The sequence below is a fragment of the Opisthocomus hoazin genome, chromosome 20 (genome assembly GCF_030867145.1).
Source record: "Opisthocomus hoazin isolate bOpiHoa1 chromosome 20, bOpiHoa1.hap1, whole genome shotgun sequence".
In the NCBI taxonomy this organism is placed as follows: domain Eukaryota; kingdom Metazoa; phylum Chordata; class Aves; order Opisthocomiformes; family Opisthocomidae; genus Opisthocomus; species Opisthocomus hoazin.
The window spans coordinates 10,186,992-10,205,114 of NC_134433.1; the positions used below are offsets into that span (position 1 = coordinate 10,186,992).

At 63.3% G+C, this 18,123-nt stretch overlaps 2 protein-coding genes across 3 annotated transcripts; one reads left to right on the forward strand and one right to left on the reverse strand.

Moving 5' to 3' along the window:
- Window positions 1-1,699: 1,699 nt before the first annotated feature.
- LOC104329402 (GAS2-like protein 1) lies at window positions 1,700-7,418 on the forward strand. Its single transcript, XM_075440055.1, has 10 exons — window positions 1,700-2,057; window positions 2,723-2,961; window positions 3,086-3,193; window positions 3,786-3,882; window positions 4,245-4,507; window positions 4,690-4,740; window positions 5,432-5,881; window positions 5,923-6,016; window positions 6,303-6,502; window positions 6,978-7,418. The coding sequence occupies exons 1-10, from the start codon at window positions 1,700-1,702 to the stop codon at window positions 7,287-7,289; spliced, it is 2,172 nt and encodes a 723-aa protein (XP_075296170.1). The 3' UTR covers window positions 7,290-7,418.
- Window positions 6,934-17,079, reverse strand: RASL10B (RAS like family 10 member B). Of its 2 annotated transcripts, none has more exons than XM_075440196.1 (4): window positions 17,040-17,079; window positions 13,536-13,868; window positions 10,815-10,939; window positions 6,934-9,966 (listed from the first exon to the last, which is right to left on the reverse strand). In XM_075440196.1, exons 2-4 carry the CDS (start codon window positions 13,749-13,751, stop codon window positions 9,696-9,698), a joined length of 612 nt encoding a protein of 203 aa, XP_075296311.1. In that variant the 5' UTR covers window positions 13,752-13,868; window positions 17,040-17,079; the 3' UTR covers window positions 6,934-9,695. The 2 variants fall into 2 exon arrangements, with proteins under 2 accessions (XP_075296311.1, XP_075296310.1); XM_075440195.1 differs by lacking the exon at window positions 17,040-17,079 and adding an exon at window positions 15,945-16,028.
- Window positions 17,080-18,123: the final 1,044 nt, after the last annotated feature.

Below are 18,123 nucleotides of genomic sequence, written 5' to 3' on the forward strand. Positions count from 1 at the left end.
CACTAATGTGGGCAATTTGGGAAGAAGTTTGCAAGGGAGCACAATGCAGAGAAACCCCAAAGGCAGGCAGGCAAATAAACCCCCCTCACGCTTATATATATATATATATTTTTTTTTTTTCCAGAAAGAGGTTTGTGGGAGAGGATTGGTGGATTTGTGCTGTGATTTGCAAGCCAAGCTACTGCATTTCCATGGAGCTTGGGCTGAGCCCTGACACGCTGCTCGTTGCTGGGCTTCCCAGCTCCCACTGAGGGCTGGTCGGAGCCCTCGAGCGAAGGGGACTCCCGGGGAGCAGGGTCCTTGGGGTGACCTGCCCTGGCCCCAACCTTTGGAGGTGATGAGACCAATCTGTTCGCTGCAGCAGGCTCGAGGGATCAGCCCGGGTTCCAGTGTAGGGATTTACACCCAAACATGAGCAGCCACTGGTATTTTCACCAGGAGATGAAATGAAGTGATGAGTGAATGAAGATGCAGTCAGCATGGGGGTGTTTCCCTGGAGTGCCGCCCCGGGGGCTGTGGGTGGGGGGAGCTGGTGGAGGGGGAGCCACGGGGCAGAGCATGGGGGTCTGGGGCTGCTTGGGGCTGCTCGGCTCTCAGACCACCCACTTGCTCCATGGCTTGGTGGAAAGCACAGAGCAAGTGATGGCAGTGGTGTCTCTGTTGCTACTCTCTACCTCTTGCAGCTCTTCAGCCTCTTCCTCCTCCATCTGCTGGGACATTTGCAGGTCCTGCGGGATAGCTGAGCCAAGGAGTTTGGGAGCCCAACCATCATCAGGACCAGCTTTCTCTGAGGGATCTCTGCCCCAATCCCTATGGCTTTTGGAAGCCCCAACCTTGGGGTTTGGCTTTCCAGCTCCTGGTGCCGCTGTGCCCCAGAGTGGGTGGAGAGCAGGAGCGATGTGGAGGGACCGGTCTGAGCATCCCCACCATGATGTGTTCAGAGGTCCTCACGCTGGACCTGTACTGAGGTCAGCCTCTCCCCATCCCTCTGGGCACCCCACCCAGGGAGGAGGGAGCTGTGTTCGGGGTCACCCATGCTCGGATGGGCTCCTCGTTTGGGCTGGCAATGCCACGTGGTGACATTTCAGCAGTGTCTGAGCCTGTAAAATGGGTGCAAAAATGTGACTGCCTCAGGGCTATCAATTCAGGGGTACCGTGCCCTGAAGATGCATCTTGTAGGGCCTCCAGGTCACCCCACCTCGGGAGAAGGTGGGTGCAGTGGTGGCAGGGAGGGGGCAAATCCCCCTTCTTTTGGGTTTGTGGGCAACTTTGGAGGCTGAAGAGCTGCTTTTTGACCCCCTCCTGCCCCGGAGCCAGGGACCTAGGGGAAAAACCCATCCCTGGGGCAGCTGTGGAAGAAGGAGCCGGGCTCCCGGCGGGAGGGAGGGAAGTGAAGGGTTAACGGGGAGTGTTTGCAGCCTGTCCCTTGTCACCAAGGAGCAGGGAACAGCACTTGGGAAGGAAACAAAACACCCACTGCCCAGGAGGGTGATTTCCTTTCCCCACGCTGCATTCCAGCCCTGGGACCCCAGAAAGGCTTTCAGCACCGGGAGGACGGCGTCACCTTCCCGGGTGGCAGAGAGCAAGTGGCACCGGGTGAGTGTGGCTGCTGGGGAGGTGGGCTGGGGACAGGGCCCGGGGCAGCTCCCCATGTCCCCACCACCCCTTTCCCTCAATCTTCTCCCAGTCTTATGGCAACATGTGGGGGACGCTGGGCACCGTGGTGCGGAGCATCCGTCCCTACCAGTCCAGCGAACAGTACCTCTACGCCATGAAGGAGGACTTGGCGGAGTGGCTGAAGGAGCTCTACAACCTGGACATCGAGGTGGGCACCTTCCTGGAGGTGCTGGAGACGGGGACCGTGCTCTGTTCCCACGCCAACAACATCACCCACGTGGCCAGGGAGTTTGCCCGTGCCTGCCCTGGCGTGGCCTGCCACCTCCACCTGCCCGCCGCTGGCGTTGCCTGCAATGTCACGGCACAGCCGGGCACCTTCCAGGCCAGGGACAACGTCTCCAACTTCATCCAGTGGTGCAGGAAGGAGATGGATATTAAAGGTAGGGTGCTGGGCTCCAGCTGCCATCATGTCCCTGTGTGCGATCCCCTCCGGCTGCTCCTGGCATCACCCCTGGTGTTTTCCCTTGTGTCCCCCAAAGCCAGTGCCACCCCAGCATCGGGCAGCACCGTGCTCATGTGTCCCTCAGCTGGGATTTCTTGCACAAGCTCCCCTTGCAGCTTTCCGGGTGCTGGCACGCAGCGGGCGTGTTTACTTTGGTGCAAGTACGTGTTGGAGGGGGTGGAAATGGAAAGGGCGGATGCTGCAGCGCGGCCCTGCCATGCGCGGCACGATCTCAGCCATCAGGACATCAGGAGCGGTCCTGGCTCTGAGCAAAGGGTCTGCCACCTAGTCCCCACCACCAGTGATGCTCAGGAGGGGCATGGGCATGGAGGGACACACGGTCAGCACACCCAGCCGCGGGGTTTTGTGGCTTTGGGATGCCGTGAAACAGCCGTCACGCCTTTGCTTGAAGATGCCCAAGGGGAAGGCTCTTCCTCTGTGAATTTATCCCAGCCTTGGTTGGACCCAGCCATATTCCTAGCGGGCTGGCTCTGGGGAATAACATCCCTTTGGGTGGGTTTTGACTCCACCTGTGCCCCCCATCCCGTTTGTCCCTGTCTCCAAGTGCCTGCCCTGGCTCAGTCCACCCTTGCCCTGCCCCAGACGTCCTGATGTTTGAGACGGAGGACCTGGTGCTCAGGAAGAACGAGAAGAACTTTGTGCTGTGCCTACTGGAGCTGGCACGCCGTGCTGCCCGCTTTGGCATGCGCGCCCCAACCCTTGTGCAGATGGAGGAGGAGATCGAGGAGGAGCTCCGCCAGGAGCTGGACCTGCCGCCTGCAGACACCTCCCTGCCCCGGCCACCCCGGGAGCCAAGGGACCTCCACAACCTTGACCAGATGGTACGGATGGGCATGGAGCGGGATGGGGATGGGGATGGAGATGGGGATGGAGATGAAGATGGGGATGGCCACCCCAGGACCCTTCCCAGGAGCCCTGATGAGGACCCATCCCTGCTGCCCTCAGGTCCAGCACCTGGTGAGCCGCTGTACCTGCCCTGTCCAGTTCCCCATGATCAAGATATCGGAAGGGAAGTACCGTGTGGGCGACTCTGACACGCTCATCTTTGTCCGGGTGAGTCCGCTTCACCCTGTGCTTTTGGGGCACAGGCACCAGGCATCCTGCTCTGCTTGCATGAAGCCTCTTCCATAATCCATCCACTAAATGAGGCCAATGTGGGTTTTCTGACCATTGCCCCAAAAGCCGGGAAGCCCAGCCCTGTGCTGTGTTTGCGTGGATGTAACCACCCATGTGCGCAAGAAAAAAAACCTGGTGTCCCACGCCAAGCCAGAGCCAGGTCTTACCCAGCAATGGGAACACTGGGATGCCCTGTCACTGCCTGGATCCATCCCTAAGCCTGGCCTTCCCGAAGGGCTCAGCACGTGTCGGTGGAGAGGGGTTTGTCCCAAAAGGCCCCCCACTCTCCGTGGGGTGAAGAAACATGCCTGTTGGGATGCCAACAGGAGCTGAGACCCTCCCTGCCTCGGCAGCGCTGAGCTGGGGGTGAAGCTGCCCTTTGGGGGACGTGGTGGCACTTAGGGCAAGCCAACAGCTCTCGAAGCCCGGCTGAGCGTGCCACCCCCAGGCTGCTTAAAAGGAGGTGGGGGTCCCACGGGTGCACGGCACACACCTCTCCGGGCCTGACAGCACGCGGCACCCCGCGCAGATCCTGCGGGAACACGTCATGGTGCGGGTCGGGGGCGGCTGGGACACGCTGGAGCACTACCTGGACAAGCACGACCCGTGCCGCTGCACCTCGCTCGGTGAGTCCCCGCGTCCCCAAACCCCGCGGCGATGCCCCGTGGCAGGGGGGGTGGGGGGGGTGGGGGTGGGGGGGGGTGTGTCCTGCGTCTCGCTGCTGCTGGGGTGGTTTGTGGGAAGCGGAGGAGACCTCGTTACCTCGACGCCTCGTTGCTTTGCTGGGGAATGTTTGGGGTTGGGGACTCTCTTCGGCTTTGGTGGCCACTAGAGGTCACGGCAGACTTTTGGATGGAGCCGGACCCCAAAAACCCCTTAGCAGGGAGCTCAGGTTTGCAGCAGCACCCCCGGGGGGGGTTGGTTGGATGTTGAGTGAGGGGGTGGGTGCGCTGGCCGAGGGTGCTGAGCCCACCCCGTTTTCCCACAGCTCACAAACAAGCCTTGAAAACCAGGACCCCCCAGCAGCAAGTGCAGCACGAAATCCGGCTGCGCCCAGCCTCCAGGGCCCAGCCCCAGCCCTCGCTGCTGGTCAGCCGCTCGCAGAGCCCCCTGCCCCCCATCCCCTGGGGGTCCCGCGTCCCCCCCAGCCCCCGGCCCCCCCCCCACGCCCTCACCGGAGGGCTCGACTCGCCCACCGGGTGCCAGCCCTCGCCGAGACCCAAAGCAGCCCCAGAGGGTCCCTTCGGGCAGGTAAGCGATGCAGAGATGCTTCGTGCCCCAAACTGCCTGGTTTCAGAGCAGCTTTTCTCCCATCCTCGATATTTTCTCCCCTCCTTTCCGGAGGTGCCCAGCACCAGGCTGGATGGAGGGAGGACATGGTGGCTCCCTGGCGCCCCCCCCCCCCCCCCCCCCCCCACTCTCTCTTCTTGCAGGAACCGGGAGCCACTGGCCACCCCTGTGGAGATGCAGCCGCCACCGTCCAGGTCACCCACTCGACCCAGCTTCCCCGGCCGCGGGGCGATGGGCCGGGCACACACCCCTTCCCGGCTGCCCCCCGGCACGCGGGACAGCATGGGGGTCCCCGAGGCACCGCGTGGGAGCACCCCGGGGAAAACCCCCATGGCAGCGGCACGGGGCAGGTCCACGGCACCCAGCACCCGGCTGACAGCAGCACCTCTAAAAAGCACCCAGCAAGGAGGCAAATCGTCCAAGGCGGGCGCCAGGGTGCAGGGAAGAGGGGTCCCCACTGCGGCAGCACCCCGTGCTCCCAGCCCCGTCAAGGTCTCTGCCCGCTCCCCGCACCGGGATGCCCGGGGAGACTCACAGAGCTGGAAAAGCTCCCGGGTAGGGAGCTGTGGAGCCCTGGGACGGGGCCAACCGCCCTCACCCCGAAATTCCTCTGGCCAGACTGCGAAACAGGACGGCAGCGTGAACCCCCCCATCAAACCCAGCCCGGCCGTCTGCCGACCTCCCACCCCTCCAGCCCGTTTTGCAGATGGGTGCAAGGGCTGTGCTGCGGGAGGGGGTCCCCAGGGCCCCCGGGGGTGCCACCCAGCCCCACGTCCCCAGGCTAGGGGTGCTGAGGGTCCTGGGGTGCCAGCAGATGTACCGGGGGGAGGCTGCAGCCCCAGCGGGGGGTGCGAGGGGCTCCGGGGGTGCTGGGGGCACACGCAGCCCCCCGGCTATGACCGGGTGGTGGAGGAGCTCTCCCGTGGGCGGCAGCCCCTGCGCCCCGCGGGGCTGGGGAGCCGGGTCCCCAAAACACCCCCGCGAGCCGCCCCGCAGCCCACCACCCTCCCGGCCGGGGGAGAGCCGGAGGGGCCGGGAGTGGGGGACCAGAGCCCGCGGGGACCCAGGGCCAGCAATGTCCCCAAGCCCCGTCGGTGCCTGAAGAAACCCGAGCGGGTGCCCTCCATCTATAAGCTGAAGCTGCGGCCCAAGACGCGTCCCCGGAGGGACCACCGGCCAGGCAAGCGACCCTCACGTATCCCCACCCCGCTGGGGCAGCGTCCGCTCCCCCCCCGGGGCCAGCATCGCTCCCCGGGACCCCCCCGGCACCCCCAGCCCAGGGCCAAGCCCTCGCCAGCCGACAGTGGTGCCTGGCTGACCGAGGATGACGAGGAGGTGTGGGTCTGAGCCCCCTCTCCGGGTTTTGGAGGGGACAGACCCCTCGCTCGTCCGAAGGTGGGAGCGATGCTGAGCCCGGAGCTGCGGTGCCCGCGGGCAGCGAGATGGATTTGCTCCCGGGGGTCCCCAGAGGTCTCCCCCTTGCTCTTCAGACCTGCACCCCCCATCCCAATGGGGTTTTTTTTTGGACTGGTAATTCTCCTCCTAAACAGGCCCTCTTGTACTGGTTTGAGTGGAAAAATCCAGCCCCAAATTAAGGGAATGGGGCACCTTCTGCAGGGAAAAGGGGGGTAGCCGGCCCCTGTAGTGTCGCCCCAAAGCAGGGACACCCCGCACATGGCATCCAAGCGTGCAAACCATCTTGTACCTCAGTCTTCCCGGTCTGTATAATGGGACTAATGATCCTCGTGTCTCACAGCAGCAAGAGCCTTAATGAGCGTTTGGGTCGCTCAGTTCAGGGGGTGGGGGGGGGGTCACAGGAGGCGACCCTTGCTGAGCCCCACAGGCTTCCTCGTGGGAGACACAGGGGGGCCGGTGGGCACCTCGGTCAGGGTGGTGGCTGTCACCAAGGCTTGTTGCAGTCACTGCTGCCCTCCCAATCCTGCAGCCACGGCCCTGGCAATGCTGTTTGTGCAATAGAGATGTACCAAAGCTCTTCTGTTTTGGCTTCATTTCTGTGTGGGTGGGGAGGGAGAGAGGATAATCCCGATAGCGAGGGGCGGGGGTCACAGCTGGTGGAGGGAATTCATGCTGCTGGTCTGCTGCCTCTGTGCACAGCAAACGTCCCTCTGGGAACCCCACGGGGCCCAGAAGAGCCCCATCTTCCCAGAGAGGATGAAGCCAGACCCACATTCCCGCAGAGGAGCCCCAAGGGCGAGCACCAGAGCCCTGCAGATGCAAACCCTGGGTCCAAAAATATCCCTTTTGTAGAGGAGAAACAATCTCCCCCACCCTCGACCGCTGCCTCCCGCAGAAGGGCTGCGAGAGCGGCAGCAGGGCGGCGAGCAGTCTGGCACCGCAAGCAAAGAGCAGCGAGACGGGTGCAGAACAAGGGGGGACAGACCTGATTTTTAATTCGATTTCAAAGAAGTAGGTGCAGGGTGTTACAGGTGGTGTAGACACCTGGGGAATCTCCAACAAGAAGTCCAGAGGGGAAAGGAAAGCCAAGTCCAGGCAACCAGGACGCTCGGTGGGACAGGAGGAGGAGGAGGAGAGGGAAGCATCCTCACCGGGGCTGGACCAAACCCAGGCATCGCCTCCTGCGGTGCCATTTGCAAAGGGGCACAAACCCGGCACTGCCATGGGGACATCCTCAGCCTCTCCCAGGCTCGGGAGCAGGTTGCTTTTGGCAGGACCAGGGTGGTGTTGGGTGAGCAGTAAGCTTTTGTACGAAGGGTGTGAGTAGGGGCAAGGCGCGGGTTGGATGCAGCTGCTGCTGTGCTCCTGGCTGCTCTGGTCCCCCGAGCCTGGCCGCACGCCGGACCCCCTGCCCCGGCTTCCCTGCCCGCACCCGCCGGTACCACCGCCTGCCCCCTCCTGAGCTCTCGGGATAGCAGCTCTTTGTAGCCCTCTTTTTTCTTGGGAGCTGGGAAATGCCGTCGAAGCAGTGAGAGTTATCATTACTAATATAATTTTCTCTGTCTATAAAGTACAATAGAATATAACAATTATATTTATAACCTTTTTTCTTCCAAAATACTAAATAGATGCTATAAAAACCTGTAACTAATTGTGCTATAAACTGCAGGCTACAGGGTTATAACAAACAATGTATTGGCTTAGTCGTTGATATGTGTACGTCGGAGCACTTTATAAATGCTTTATTATTAGCATTTACCAGGGAGTTTCCTTCTCAAACAATTTGAGGGGATAAAGCTAGCCAGAGACCGATAACGTGGGCTCACACGTGTTAATAAACCCTGACGAGAGGAGGCTGGAGGGCCCGGCAGGTTTGCCTTGAAGGCGAGGGGTGGAAATGAGTGCCGCTGCCCTTCCCCAGCCAGGGCTCTCGCAGCCACCTGAGGTGGACCCCATGTCCCCCCCCGTCACTTTGCTCTTTTTTTTTTTTCCTTTTTTCTCTTTTTTTTTTTTGGAGCAAGAGGAATGGAGTTGGTTCCCAAAGCGGTTGCTGGGGGTGGGAAGAGAGGAGCACAATGACCCCCCTGCAGCCCCACAGCGTGGACAGGCAGCAGGGACAGGGCGGTGAAGTGCATGGTGCCGGAGCTCAGCCGGACCTGCTCTGAACAGAAAGCGTTACCGAGAGCACAGCGGTGCTGCCGCCGATGGAAACCTGCCCGTGGGCCAAGGCATGGACTGGTGTCCTTTTGCTTCACTGCCCAGAGCAGCACTGCACACCTGCGTCCCCTCGAACACCCGCACCCCCTCGCTACACCAGAAATCACTGAGGTGGTTTCACTGGAGGATGGACCAGCCTCAGATCCTGCCTCAGGGGATGAGGATGGCATTTCCCCATGTCTCCTAGGGACCCACCAAGAAGGAGGAACAGTGACCCCCTCGGCCTCTCGCTCGCCCCTCGCCGGCACACCGCCCTGACACCCTTTCCAGATGTGGGCTGCGCTTTGCCACCTGCCCTGCAGGACAAGACACAGGTGAGCCACAAGCCCGGTGTGAGAACAAGATAAAAATTTTTAAAAAGAATCGGGAAAAGAAAAAAATTAATGGAGGGCTCACTTTCCTATTAGGGATACACAGAGAGGAAAAAAAAGAAATACAACTGGAAATGCAACTCCAGCTCCCTATTGCTTTGGAGGCTGCCTTCGCACCGCCGCCGTCCTGCGTGGGTGGAGGCCAGTGTCACCGGGGAAAGCCCACCGAGGGTCAGGCCCACCTCGCGGCACCGCTGGCAGGGTGCGATGGCAGGCGGGGGCTGCCTGCCCTCCCCGGGGACGCCGGGGGGTTGGGTTGGAGCCGTGCAAAGCCGGTCGCCTGCTGAGCCCGGGACGAGAGGTAGCGGAGGGGTGACCTGCCCGGCAAGGAGAATTTCGAAATTATTTGGTGTTCGACAGGCTGGTGGGGGAGGGGAAGCGTTCCTTGGCTGAACCGAGGCAGAAGGGGCTTTCGAACCATCACCCGTCACCCTGCGGAGATGTAAGGGACAGGATGGGGGCTTAATTTTTTCCCCCCCCTGTTTTGTTGCTTTCATCCAGAAATTCCGCCTGGAGAGCCGGCCCAACTGAGCCAAAAGCGAGCCCGTGTAACCTAACCTTTTGCCAGAGGCTGCTCTGCCCTCCAAGGAGAGAAGCCCCAGCTCCACAGGGAGGAAAAGGGGACCCCCGGCTCCACCCTGCCCTGGGGACAGAGCCACGCCCAGCGCATCGGGCCACAGGCACCGGCAGTTTCCTTCCAGGGTGCAGACGATGGCAGGCAGCAGCAAGCGTTGCCCCTGCGACGCCGGGACAGGAGCCGGCAAAGACGGACCCGACAGCCAACCTCTGGGCACCCTCCGAGGCGTCTCCTCCACCCCCCTGGTTCCACGCAGCGGTTCAGGCGTGGCAGGGACACAGCCCCCCCGGGACCCCTCACCCCTTGCTACCTCCTGGCAGCCCGGCCGCCCTCCTGCTCTGACCGGCCGGTGGCCACCGCATCGCCCTGCCCAGCACTGCCCAAGGTGCACCATCCACAAACGTCACGGCAGGGTGCCAGCGCCGGCGGGGAAGCAAACCCCGAGGCGTCTCGGGCACAGCTCCCACCGCGGCATCACCTCGGCAGAGAGCGGTGATGCCAGCGCTCAGCGGGGAGCCGCGGTCCCCAAGGACGGGTGGCCGCGAGGTCCGTCGGGGCAGGGGGAGGCTCACATGATGGTGCATCGGTTCCTGCGCAGGGCACCCTGGAAGCGGATGGTGGTGTGGACGTGCTTGCAGCGGGCGCAGCCCACGCTCTTCAGGAGCTCGCTGAAGAGCAGCAGGATGTGCCAGTTGTACTTGGCCGAGCACTCAATGTAGCCGCACTTCCACGTCTTCTTCACCAGGTTGGACACGTTCCAGCGCGGGATCACCCGGCCCCGCTGCAGGTCCCGCTTGTTGCCCACGATGATGATGGGCGTCTCCGAAGTGCCGATGACCCTGGGGAGGGCGGGTCGTGAGGGAAGACAGAAGGAGTCAGGGCACAGCGCAACGACCGACCGGCCTGCAGACCCCAACCCGCCCCAAACCGGCTCTTGGCTTTCATAGAATCATAGAATCACTAAGGTCGGAAAAGACCTCTAAGATAATCAAGTCCAGCCATCAACCCAACACCACCATGTCTGCTAAACCATGACCTGAAGTGCCTTATCCACACCTTTTTTGAACACCTCCAGGTATGGTGACTCCACCACCTCCCTGGGCAGCCTGACTGCTCTTTCAGTAAAGAAATTTTTCCTAATATCCAGTCTAAACCTCCCCTGACACAACTTGAGGCCGTTGCCTCTCGTCCTATCGCTGGTTACTTGGCGGAAGAGACCAACACCCGCCTCACTACACCCTCCTTTCAGGTAGATGTAGAGAGCAATAAGGTCTCCCCTCAGCCTCCTCTTCTCCAGACTAAACAGTCCCAGCTCCCTCAGCTGCTCCTCATCAGACTTGTTCTCCAGAGCCTTCACCATCACTTTGGCTTGCCAAGAGGGACGCGTCTCCTCTTGGCCTGTCCCCTTGTCCCTCTTCGTGGCCAGCCACCCACCGTGCCAGCCCCAGTTGCCTTCCCAGGGATGGCTGCCCTCACCCGCAGGGGATATCTGCCCGGGGTCCTGCTCCTTCTCCTGCCCTCAGGTTTGGTTTTGTTTTTGCTTTTGGGCTTCCAGCCCTTCAAAGGAGCTTTGCCCCAGTCTTTATTGTCTCATCTCCAATGTCAAGAGCAGGAGAGCGCTGGGGCGAGCCGTGCCGCCCCACCGGGAGCCGCGGGGTGTTGCATCCTCTGGAGAAGCGGTCCCTACCTTGTTTCCAGGATCTGCTGGCGGATGGTTTTGATGTACTCGAAGCTGTCAAAGCAACAGATGTCATAGACCAGGATGTAGGCATGGACGCTCCGGAGCCCCCTGCAACACACGTCCGCCCACTCCTGCAAGGTGCAGAGAGGGATCAATCCTGGCTCGGCCCCGTCGCCGTGCCCGGGGGATGCCCCGCACTGCTTTGGGGCCGGGCACACCAAGGAGCAGGTAGCAAGGGGTCTGCATCCTCTCCAGCCCCGACACCCAGCACCCAGCTCCCCTCTCCTCTGCCCTCACCCATCCCTGTGACGGCTGCGTCTGCCCCCCCGCAGTCCTTCAGCCACCCCCCATCTCCGGAGATCCCTTATCCCCCTCGTTAACCCAGGGGAGATAACGGGATTTGTCAGCCCCAATTCCTCTCCCGAGTGAGGATCACAGCCTGCACAGTGGCCCAGAGGTGAGCTGGGAGCGGGGCTGAATGCAACCCTCTGCACAGGATGTCAAAGTTTCATCCTCCAAAGCTGCTAATTAGGTGTGTTAATTAGTGATGCCCCCTGGTTTTCAGGCAGGGCAGCTGAGGAGGATGCTGAGGGCTGAGCGAGTCCGTCCGCGTCCCCGTGGGGCTGGGGGCAATGGCCCAGCAGCTCTGTGGGTCGGAGGGGGAAGGTGATGGCAGGGGATGGAGGGGACCTGGGGATGGGAGCGGAGCAGCAGCTCCTGGGGGGAGTCTGTGAGACCGAGATGGGAGCCAGGGCAGAGGCAGTCAGGGGTGGCCTCTCCACAGCCAAAATTTGGAGCTGTAAGAAATGCATATTGTTAGGAAAGCTTTGGGTTTCCCAGAATAACAGGATTTTTTTTTTTTCAGTGCTATATGTGTGAAAATCTGCCCCACTTCCAGCCAGTTTCCCAGCCCAGCAGTGCTCCTGGGCAAGGGCAGCCCGTGCAGGCAGCACCGCACACCCTCGCGAGCACCACTGGAGAGGAGGAAGATGCACCAAGGAGGAGAGGCATCACTTCTCCCCGAGCAAACCTCTTCAGTACCGTGAATCATCCCTTTCTGAGTTCATCATCGGAATGAGGGAATACGAGAAGGCCTAGGACGGAAGGGAACTGGGAGCAGGGAAGTCCTGGGGTGTGGGCTGGTCTCCATCGCAGCCCACTGCACGGGAAGGAGCTGGGAGCGAGCGGCACGACAAGGCCCTCTCCCATCCACGGAGGGAGACGGTGTGTAGCTCCTCGGGATCCGAGAGCCACGGGCAGATGAAGCAGCAGCGTCTCAGGTTCCTCTGAGTCCTGATATTCCTGGGAGGTTCATAAATCGCAGCCATTTCGCCACGCTGGGGTGCAGCTCGCTCCAGCCCCACGACGTCAGGATGGTTTTCTCCGCGCAGGGCAGGTTTCCCGGGATGCTTGGGGCTGGGGGAGGGTCGTGCCGCGCATCCCGCCTGGCCCCGTGCGGAAGCGGGACGTCGGGCAGCCACCGGCTCCCACTCCTCTCCTAGGACATCGCGTCGGGGGTGTTGGTCCCGGGCACGGAGCAGAGCCCGGCGATGCTTCCCAGAAGGCAGAGCCGCGTCCTCCACCGCAGTCCTCTCCTTTCCCCTCGGAGCCATCCCTCTGAGCATCCTCTCTTCCCTGGAAACCTCCATCTGTTCCCACCGGCCGCCTCCTCTTGAGCGCGGCGAGGCAGGGAGTTAATCGAGTGCGTTAGCATCAGCTGCCGTGTCAATAAATTACCCTCTGCTATTTCGGGCTGTCTCTCGCGCTGACCTTTCTTTCCCCACACACGCCGATTAATTTTTAAACCTCCTCCTCGCCCCCGGAGCGCTCACTTCGCGTCACGCCTGACGGCTCAGGGGACACTTGGAGCACTACGAGGCCCCGATAACCCCGTCCCCATCACGCACAGGAGCAATGTAATTATATTGATTAAAAATATAAGAGACCCCAGCTCCTCCCAAGGTGCTGCCACCGGTGGCATTGCCCTCCGGCACGGCTGCGGCCACGGCTGGGCACCTCCAGCTCTTTTCCCCTCAGCACTGGCACAACCTGTGCCCCTGGGACAGAGCCATTGCACGAGCTTAAAATCCCCTTTTTCCCCATTAAAACCCCCTGAAGTTGTCAGTGCTGAGGGCAAGGTTTTCCAACCCCCCCAGTGCCTTTTGGGGCTGTTTCGGTGGGCTCGGCGCTCCGGGGACCAGCCCGGGCAATGCTGGGGGGTGACGGCCACCCCGGGAGGGGATGAGCAGCCCCGCTCCGCCTGGCTCGGGCAGTGGGTGCGTCGGGGTCCGGCTCTCCAGAAATCCCTGGTTTTCACCCGAATGCTCTGGCCGCCTTCCCCTAGCCCTTCTCTGGCGTCGGCTCTGACAGCGATGCAACTGGATCCCAGTGCTCCCCCATCCACCGCCCGGCTGGAGACCCGGCAGGGCCGCGGGCATTGCCGGAGCCGCGGTCCTTGAAGCAGGACACCGTCCCTCCCATATTTGCCATCATTTTAAGTGGATAAAACTGCAAAAGACGCTTGATCTTAGGCCTGCTCAGCCAGCAGCCGTGAGGACACGATCCCTTGCATCAGCTTTTCAGCAAGCAAACCCCGACATGGAGGGAGACGCATCCCCTGAAGAGGAGGAACCGGGACCCCACAGCATTGTACAGCGAAACCCCACCGCTGTCACCCGAGACCCCCACCGTGGGGGTCCCATCGCACCGAGCAGGGTGCTCCCCTACCTGCAGGGTGTTGACGGGGAAGGTGGTGATGGGGGGAAAGTCCATGATCTGCAGGTCGTGGACGTGGCCGTTCATGACGACGGCGGGCAGGTAGACGCGGCGGGCCGTGGTGGGCACGCAGACCTCGCTGAACTCGTTGTAGAGGAACTGCCGGACTATGGCACTCTTGCCCACGCCCTGGGCTCCCAGCACGGCGATCTTGAACGTTGCCACCATGCCGCCGCGCGCTGGCCGCTGCCCTGGTGCTGCGCCCGCCGCGCCGAGGCTGCATATTCCCGCGTGGGGGGCCTCAGCCCCATTCAGGATGCATTCCCCCTCCGGGCCAGCCCCTCACTGCAAGGCCAAGGAGAAGATGGTCAGATCCTAGAGACATCCTGGCTGAGTCCACTACGGCTTCAGGAGATGTTTTTCCAAGCAGGAGGCCGGGGAAAAGGGTTATGTCTGTCCTCGGGGAGCAGGAGCATCCCCCAGGGCTGGGCGACGTCCCCAGCAGCAGCCACGGCACTGCAAGACCCCAGGGCCCCCCTCGCAGGGTCCCACCCTGCGGAGCCAAGGAGAAGCAGAATTTGAGCGAACTCCGTCCCAGGAAGGTTCTCACAGGCACGTTTACCCCTTTTGGTACCAGAGGAAGGAAATCTCCAGGAAAGGAACCGTCTGCGGTGCGGGGTTTGCCCAGCCTGGCAGCAGTGGAGCCCCGGGCCGTGCTGGGGTCTGTCCCATAGCACCCCCAGGGACCGTCACCGGCTGCTCCATCCCGATGCCAGTGCTGCCCTGACCCGGGAATCCATCTTCCCTCTGCTTGGACAGCCAGAATTGCCTTTGCTGGGGCGGGGTGGGAATTGCTCTGTGCCTGCGAGCGATAGCTTTAATGTTTAATTTCAGGCTTTGAGCGGTTTGGCAATTAACTTGATGGAGACTAATTTCCGAGCCAGCTGACAGGGTGAGCCCACAAGCCGCTGGCACACGCGCTGAGGCCGGAGGGGCCCTGGGGCAGGACCAGGCGTGCGGGGGGGACACGGGGTGATAACCCACGCGCGAGAATGTGGGAACTGAGTCTGAGGACCCCAACCGCCCGCTGGCACCAGGTTCCAGCCCATGAGCTGCAATGGAAACAGCCAGGGTAAGGGGCCAGGTCCCGTTTTTTCTTGCTCCCATCGCTAGGAAGTTGCTGGCGGTTTATCCCGAAGTGGGGATGCTTTTACCAATTTGCCACGCTCTGGTCCGTTTTCCCTGAAAACCATTTCCAAAGCACAGGGCAGAGGTCCCTGAGCTGGCAGAAGGTGGCAGGGTCAAACCACCCCATCCTGCCTGTTTTGACGGGGGTTATTTGCCGCGGGGAGAGCCCGGCTGTGGGGGTCCCCGCTGCTGGGTGCTGGCGAGGCCAGGCTTCCCGCAGCCGCCCGGGCTGGGCCATGGGTCCCACCACCCTCATCCTCCTCGCGCAGGGCTGGGGGCCTTCAGCAGGGCCTGACACAGCGCAGCAGGGTGGGTTTGTGACCAGGGCCGGGGGTACATGGCACGCTGTGCCGCTGGGACTGTCCGTGGGGGTGCTGGCTGTCCCTGGGGACCCGCTCCGGGGGGGTCGCAGGAGCCCCCAAGCCCAGGCCCGCCAGGGCTTTTCTCCGCCATCAGAAAACACTGTCAGCTCAGATCCCAGGGGGCCACTCCACTGCAGGGACACCCCCCATCCCCACAGACCCTTCCTCCTCGCAGAAGCAACCCCAGATCCTCTGCGGTGCCGGGGGGTGACAGGGTGACGCAGCCGCAGACCCAGCACCCGCCGGGCTGCCCTGGGCGGCGGAGCGGGCTGACCCCCGCCGTGACACCCCAAAACCCCCCGTCCCCCTCCCGCCGGGCACAGGGGAGGCTCGCAGGCCCCGGAAAGCGGGCTTGCACCCCAAAGCGTCAGAGGCCGACCCGGCAGCTCCCGGCAGCGCTGGGGGAAACTGAGGCAGGGAGCAGGGTGGCTGCGGGGCGGCCCGCGGTGGGGTGGTGGGGAGAGAGGCAGCCCGGGGGTGGGGGGTCCCGGTGGTCGGCACAAGGCAGAGCTCAGCGGGCTGCAGCGCCGAGCGGTTCCCGGGAAGGGTGCCCCGGCCCCCGGGCGCGACCTTGGGGTCCCGCAGCCGCCACGCCGCGACAGCCGGAGGAGCGAGCCCCGCTCCCGGGGGGCAGCACCCCGCACCCCGCACCGACCCTCCCAGGGGATGCTCCTGCCGCGGCGGGCAGCGCGACATCCCCGGCACCGGCCCGCAGGGGGGGGGGGGGGATGCTGGGGCTGGGGGAGGTCGGGGGGTGCCGGGGGGACATTCGCACCCCTCAGGCGGGCGGGGGGGGAGAGGGGAGAGGGGAGCACGGCGCTCAACTTTCGCTGGGGACCCCCCCCCCCGACTCCATCCCCCCCTCCCCTACCTTGCAGCGGCGGCCCGGGCCGGCGGCTCCCGGGCGGGCGGCGGAGCCATGCGGCGAGCCCGGTGCGGGGCGGGCGGCCCCGCTGCAGAGCCCCGGCCCGGCCCGGCCCCCGCCCGGCGCGGAGCTACCGAGGGGCCGGGGGGGGCCGGGCGGGGTCGCAAAGCCCGGGCGGGGCAGGACGTACCCGGGGAGGGATGCGGGAGGTACCCAGGGATGGATGCGGGATGTGCCCAGGGACGGAGGCGGGAGGTACCCGGGGACGGAGGCAGGAGGTACTCAGGGATGGATGCGGGATGTGCCCAGGGACGGAGGCAGGAGGTACCCGGGGATGGATGCGGGATGTGCCCGGGAATGGAGGCAGGAGGTACCCGGGGATAGATGCGGGAGGTGCCCGGGGATGGAGGCTGGCGGTACGCGGGGACGGAGGCAGGCAGGCAGCGCCCGGGGAGGATGGAGGCAGCGATGCCCGGGGAGGGAGGCAGGGAATGCCCGGGCGGGGAGGCAGGCAGAGCCTGGGGAGGGAGGCAGGCGCTGAGCTCAGGCAGGGATGCAGGCAGCGATGCCCGGGGGTGATGCAGGCAGCGCTCGGTGAGGGAAGGAGGCTCTGCCCGGGCGGGGATGCAGGGGATGCCCGGGGAGGGATGCAGGCAGCGCCCGGGAAAGGAGGCAGGGAATGCCCAGACCGAAGCCGGGAGGGACACGAGCTTCTCCCGGGGCTCTGGGGAGGTGCCGGTGGGAAAAGACCCTCCCATGCCCCCCCTGCACCATCACCTCTTCCCTCCCCAGCGCCCCGCAGCATCTGTACCCTCATGCCCGCCCCGTAGGAGCCCTGTGGGACCAGAGCCCTTCGGGGGAGGAGGGCAGGACCCTCCCCAGGGAGCCTTTCCCTCCTCCGACACTGCGCTTTGGTATGCTCTTGGGCTCATCCCTTCGCCTCCTTGCTGTGCCAGCCCCTGGTTCAGCTGGCAGGGCTGGGGGTTTCTCTGTGCCCGCTGTCACCGTGGGGTGCTCGCAGTTCGGGGTGGTGCCAGGCTGTACCGAGACATTGCTATCACAGCAACTGCTTTGTTGGGACACCCCGCACCGAGCATTTACCTGTGCGCCGGATGGCGAGGAAGACGCTGATCGCACCTCTGGGGAGCGCGGTCCAGGCCCCCACAACACGCTGCCGCTGGACTCCCCACACCTCTCCGCTCCTCGAAGCCGGCCCCAAACCCTGCTTCAGCTCACCGTGACACCAGCGAGCTCCGGGGTGTCCCCGTGGGCCTGGCTGCCATCACACAGGCTTGGCTGAGCCGAAACACTGGCCACGGTACAGCCGGGCTCCCCCCAGCACCTTGGCCTGGGAAAAGCAGCATCTCCAGGGGCTCTCTCCAGGGTGAGGAGGGGGTACAAGTGGAAACGCATTGCCATCTCCTTCCTGGGGGAGAAGGGGATGGCAGACACAGCTCCACAGCTCGGGGGGACCAGGGGAGCTGGCGAAATGCGGGACAGCCTTCGTGCCACTCTGCACCAAGGCTGGGATCAGCATCAGGCAAAGGGAGTCAGAGCCCCATTTCCATCTCTTGCATTTCACCTGGGCTTTCAGAGATTTGGGGCTTATTTTCCTGCAGAGGTGCCTGATGCTCTCAGCTAGGGAGATATTTAGGTGTCCCTGGGGGTAATTACCAGCCCTAGATGCTGCTCTTCTTCCACAGCCCCCATCTTCTGTTCCCCGCATCGCCACAAAGCAACCCTGAGCCCTGAAATATTTCCGGGAGAGGGCAGGGATCGCGGCTGCACGTAAACTCGCCAGCACAATTCAGGCTCCAGCCTCGGGGCTATTTTTAGCAGTTCCCTCCGAGATGCTCTTCACTTGCAGTTTTATTTGTGAAATTTAATATACGAGTGAGGGGGGAGGGGAGCAGGGCTGGATCCCGGCACTGGGAGGCTCAGCCCAGCCTCAGCGACAGGCGACTGACACAAACCCAGAACCATCCATCAAGGAGTTCCCATGTGCTGGCACGCCGGCCGCAGCGGGGGACAGGCAGAGCTGCCGGCTCAGGGGGCTGCGGTCAGCCCCCACCTCTGCCCCAGCCTCCAGCACCCTTGGGCAAGTCCCTGCCTCAGCCCCTGCCACACGCTGGGCTCAGGGACCCGCCGTCACCCCTAGCACGGAGTAGGGTGCGTGCGAGGCTGG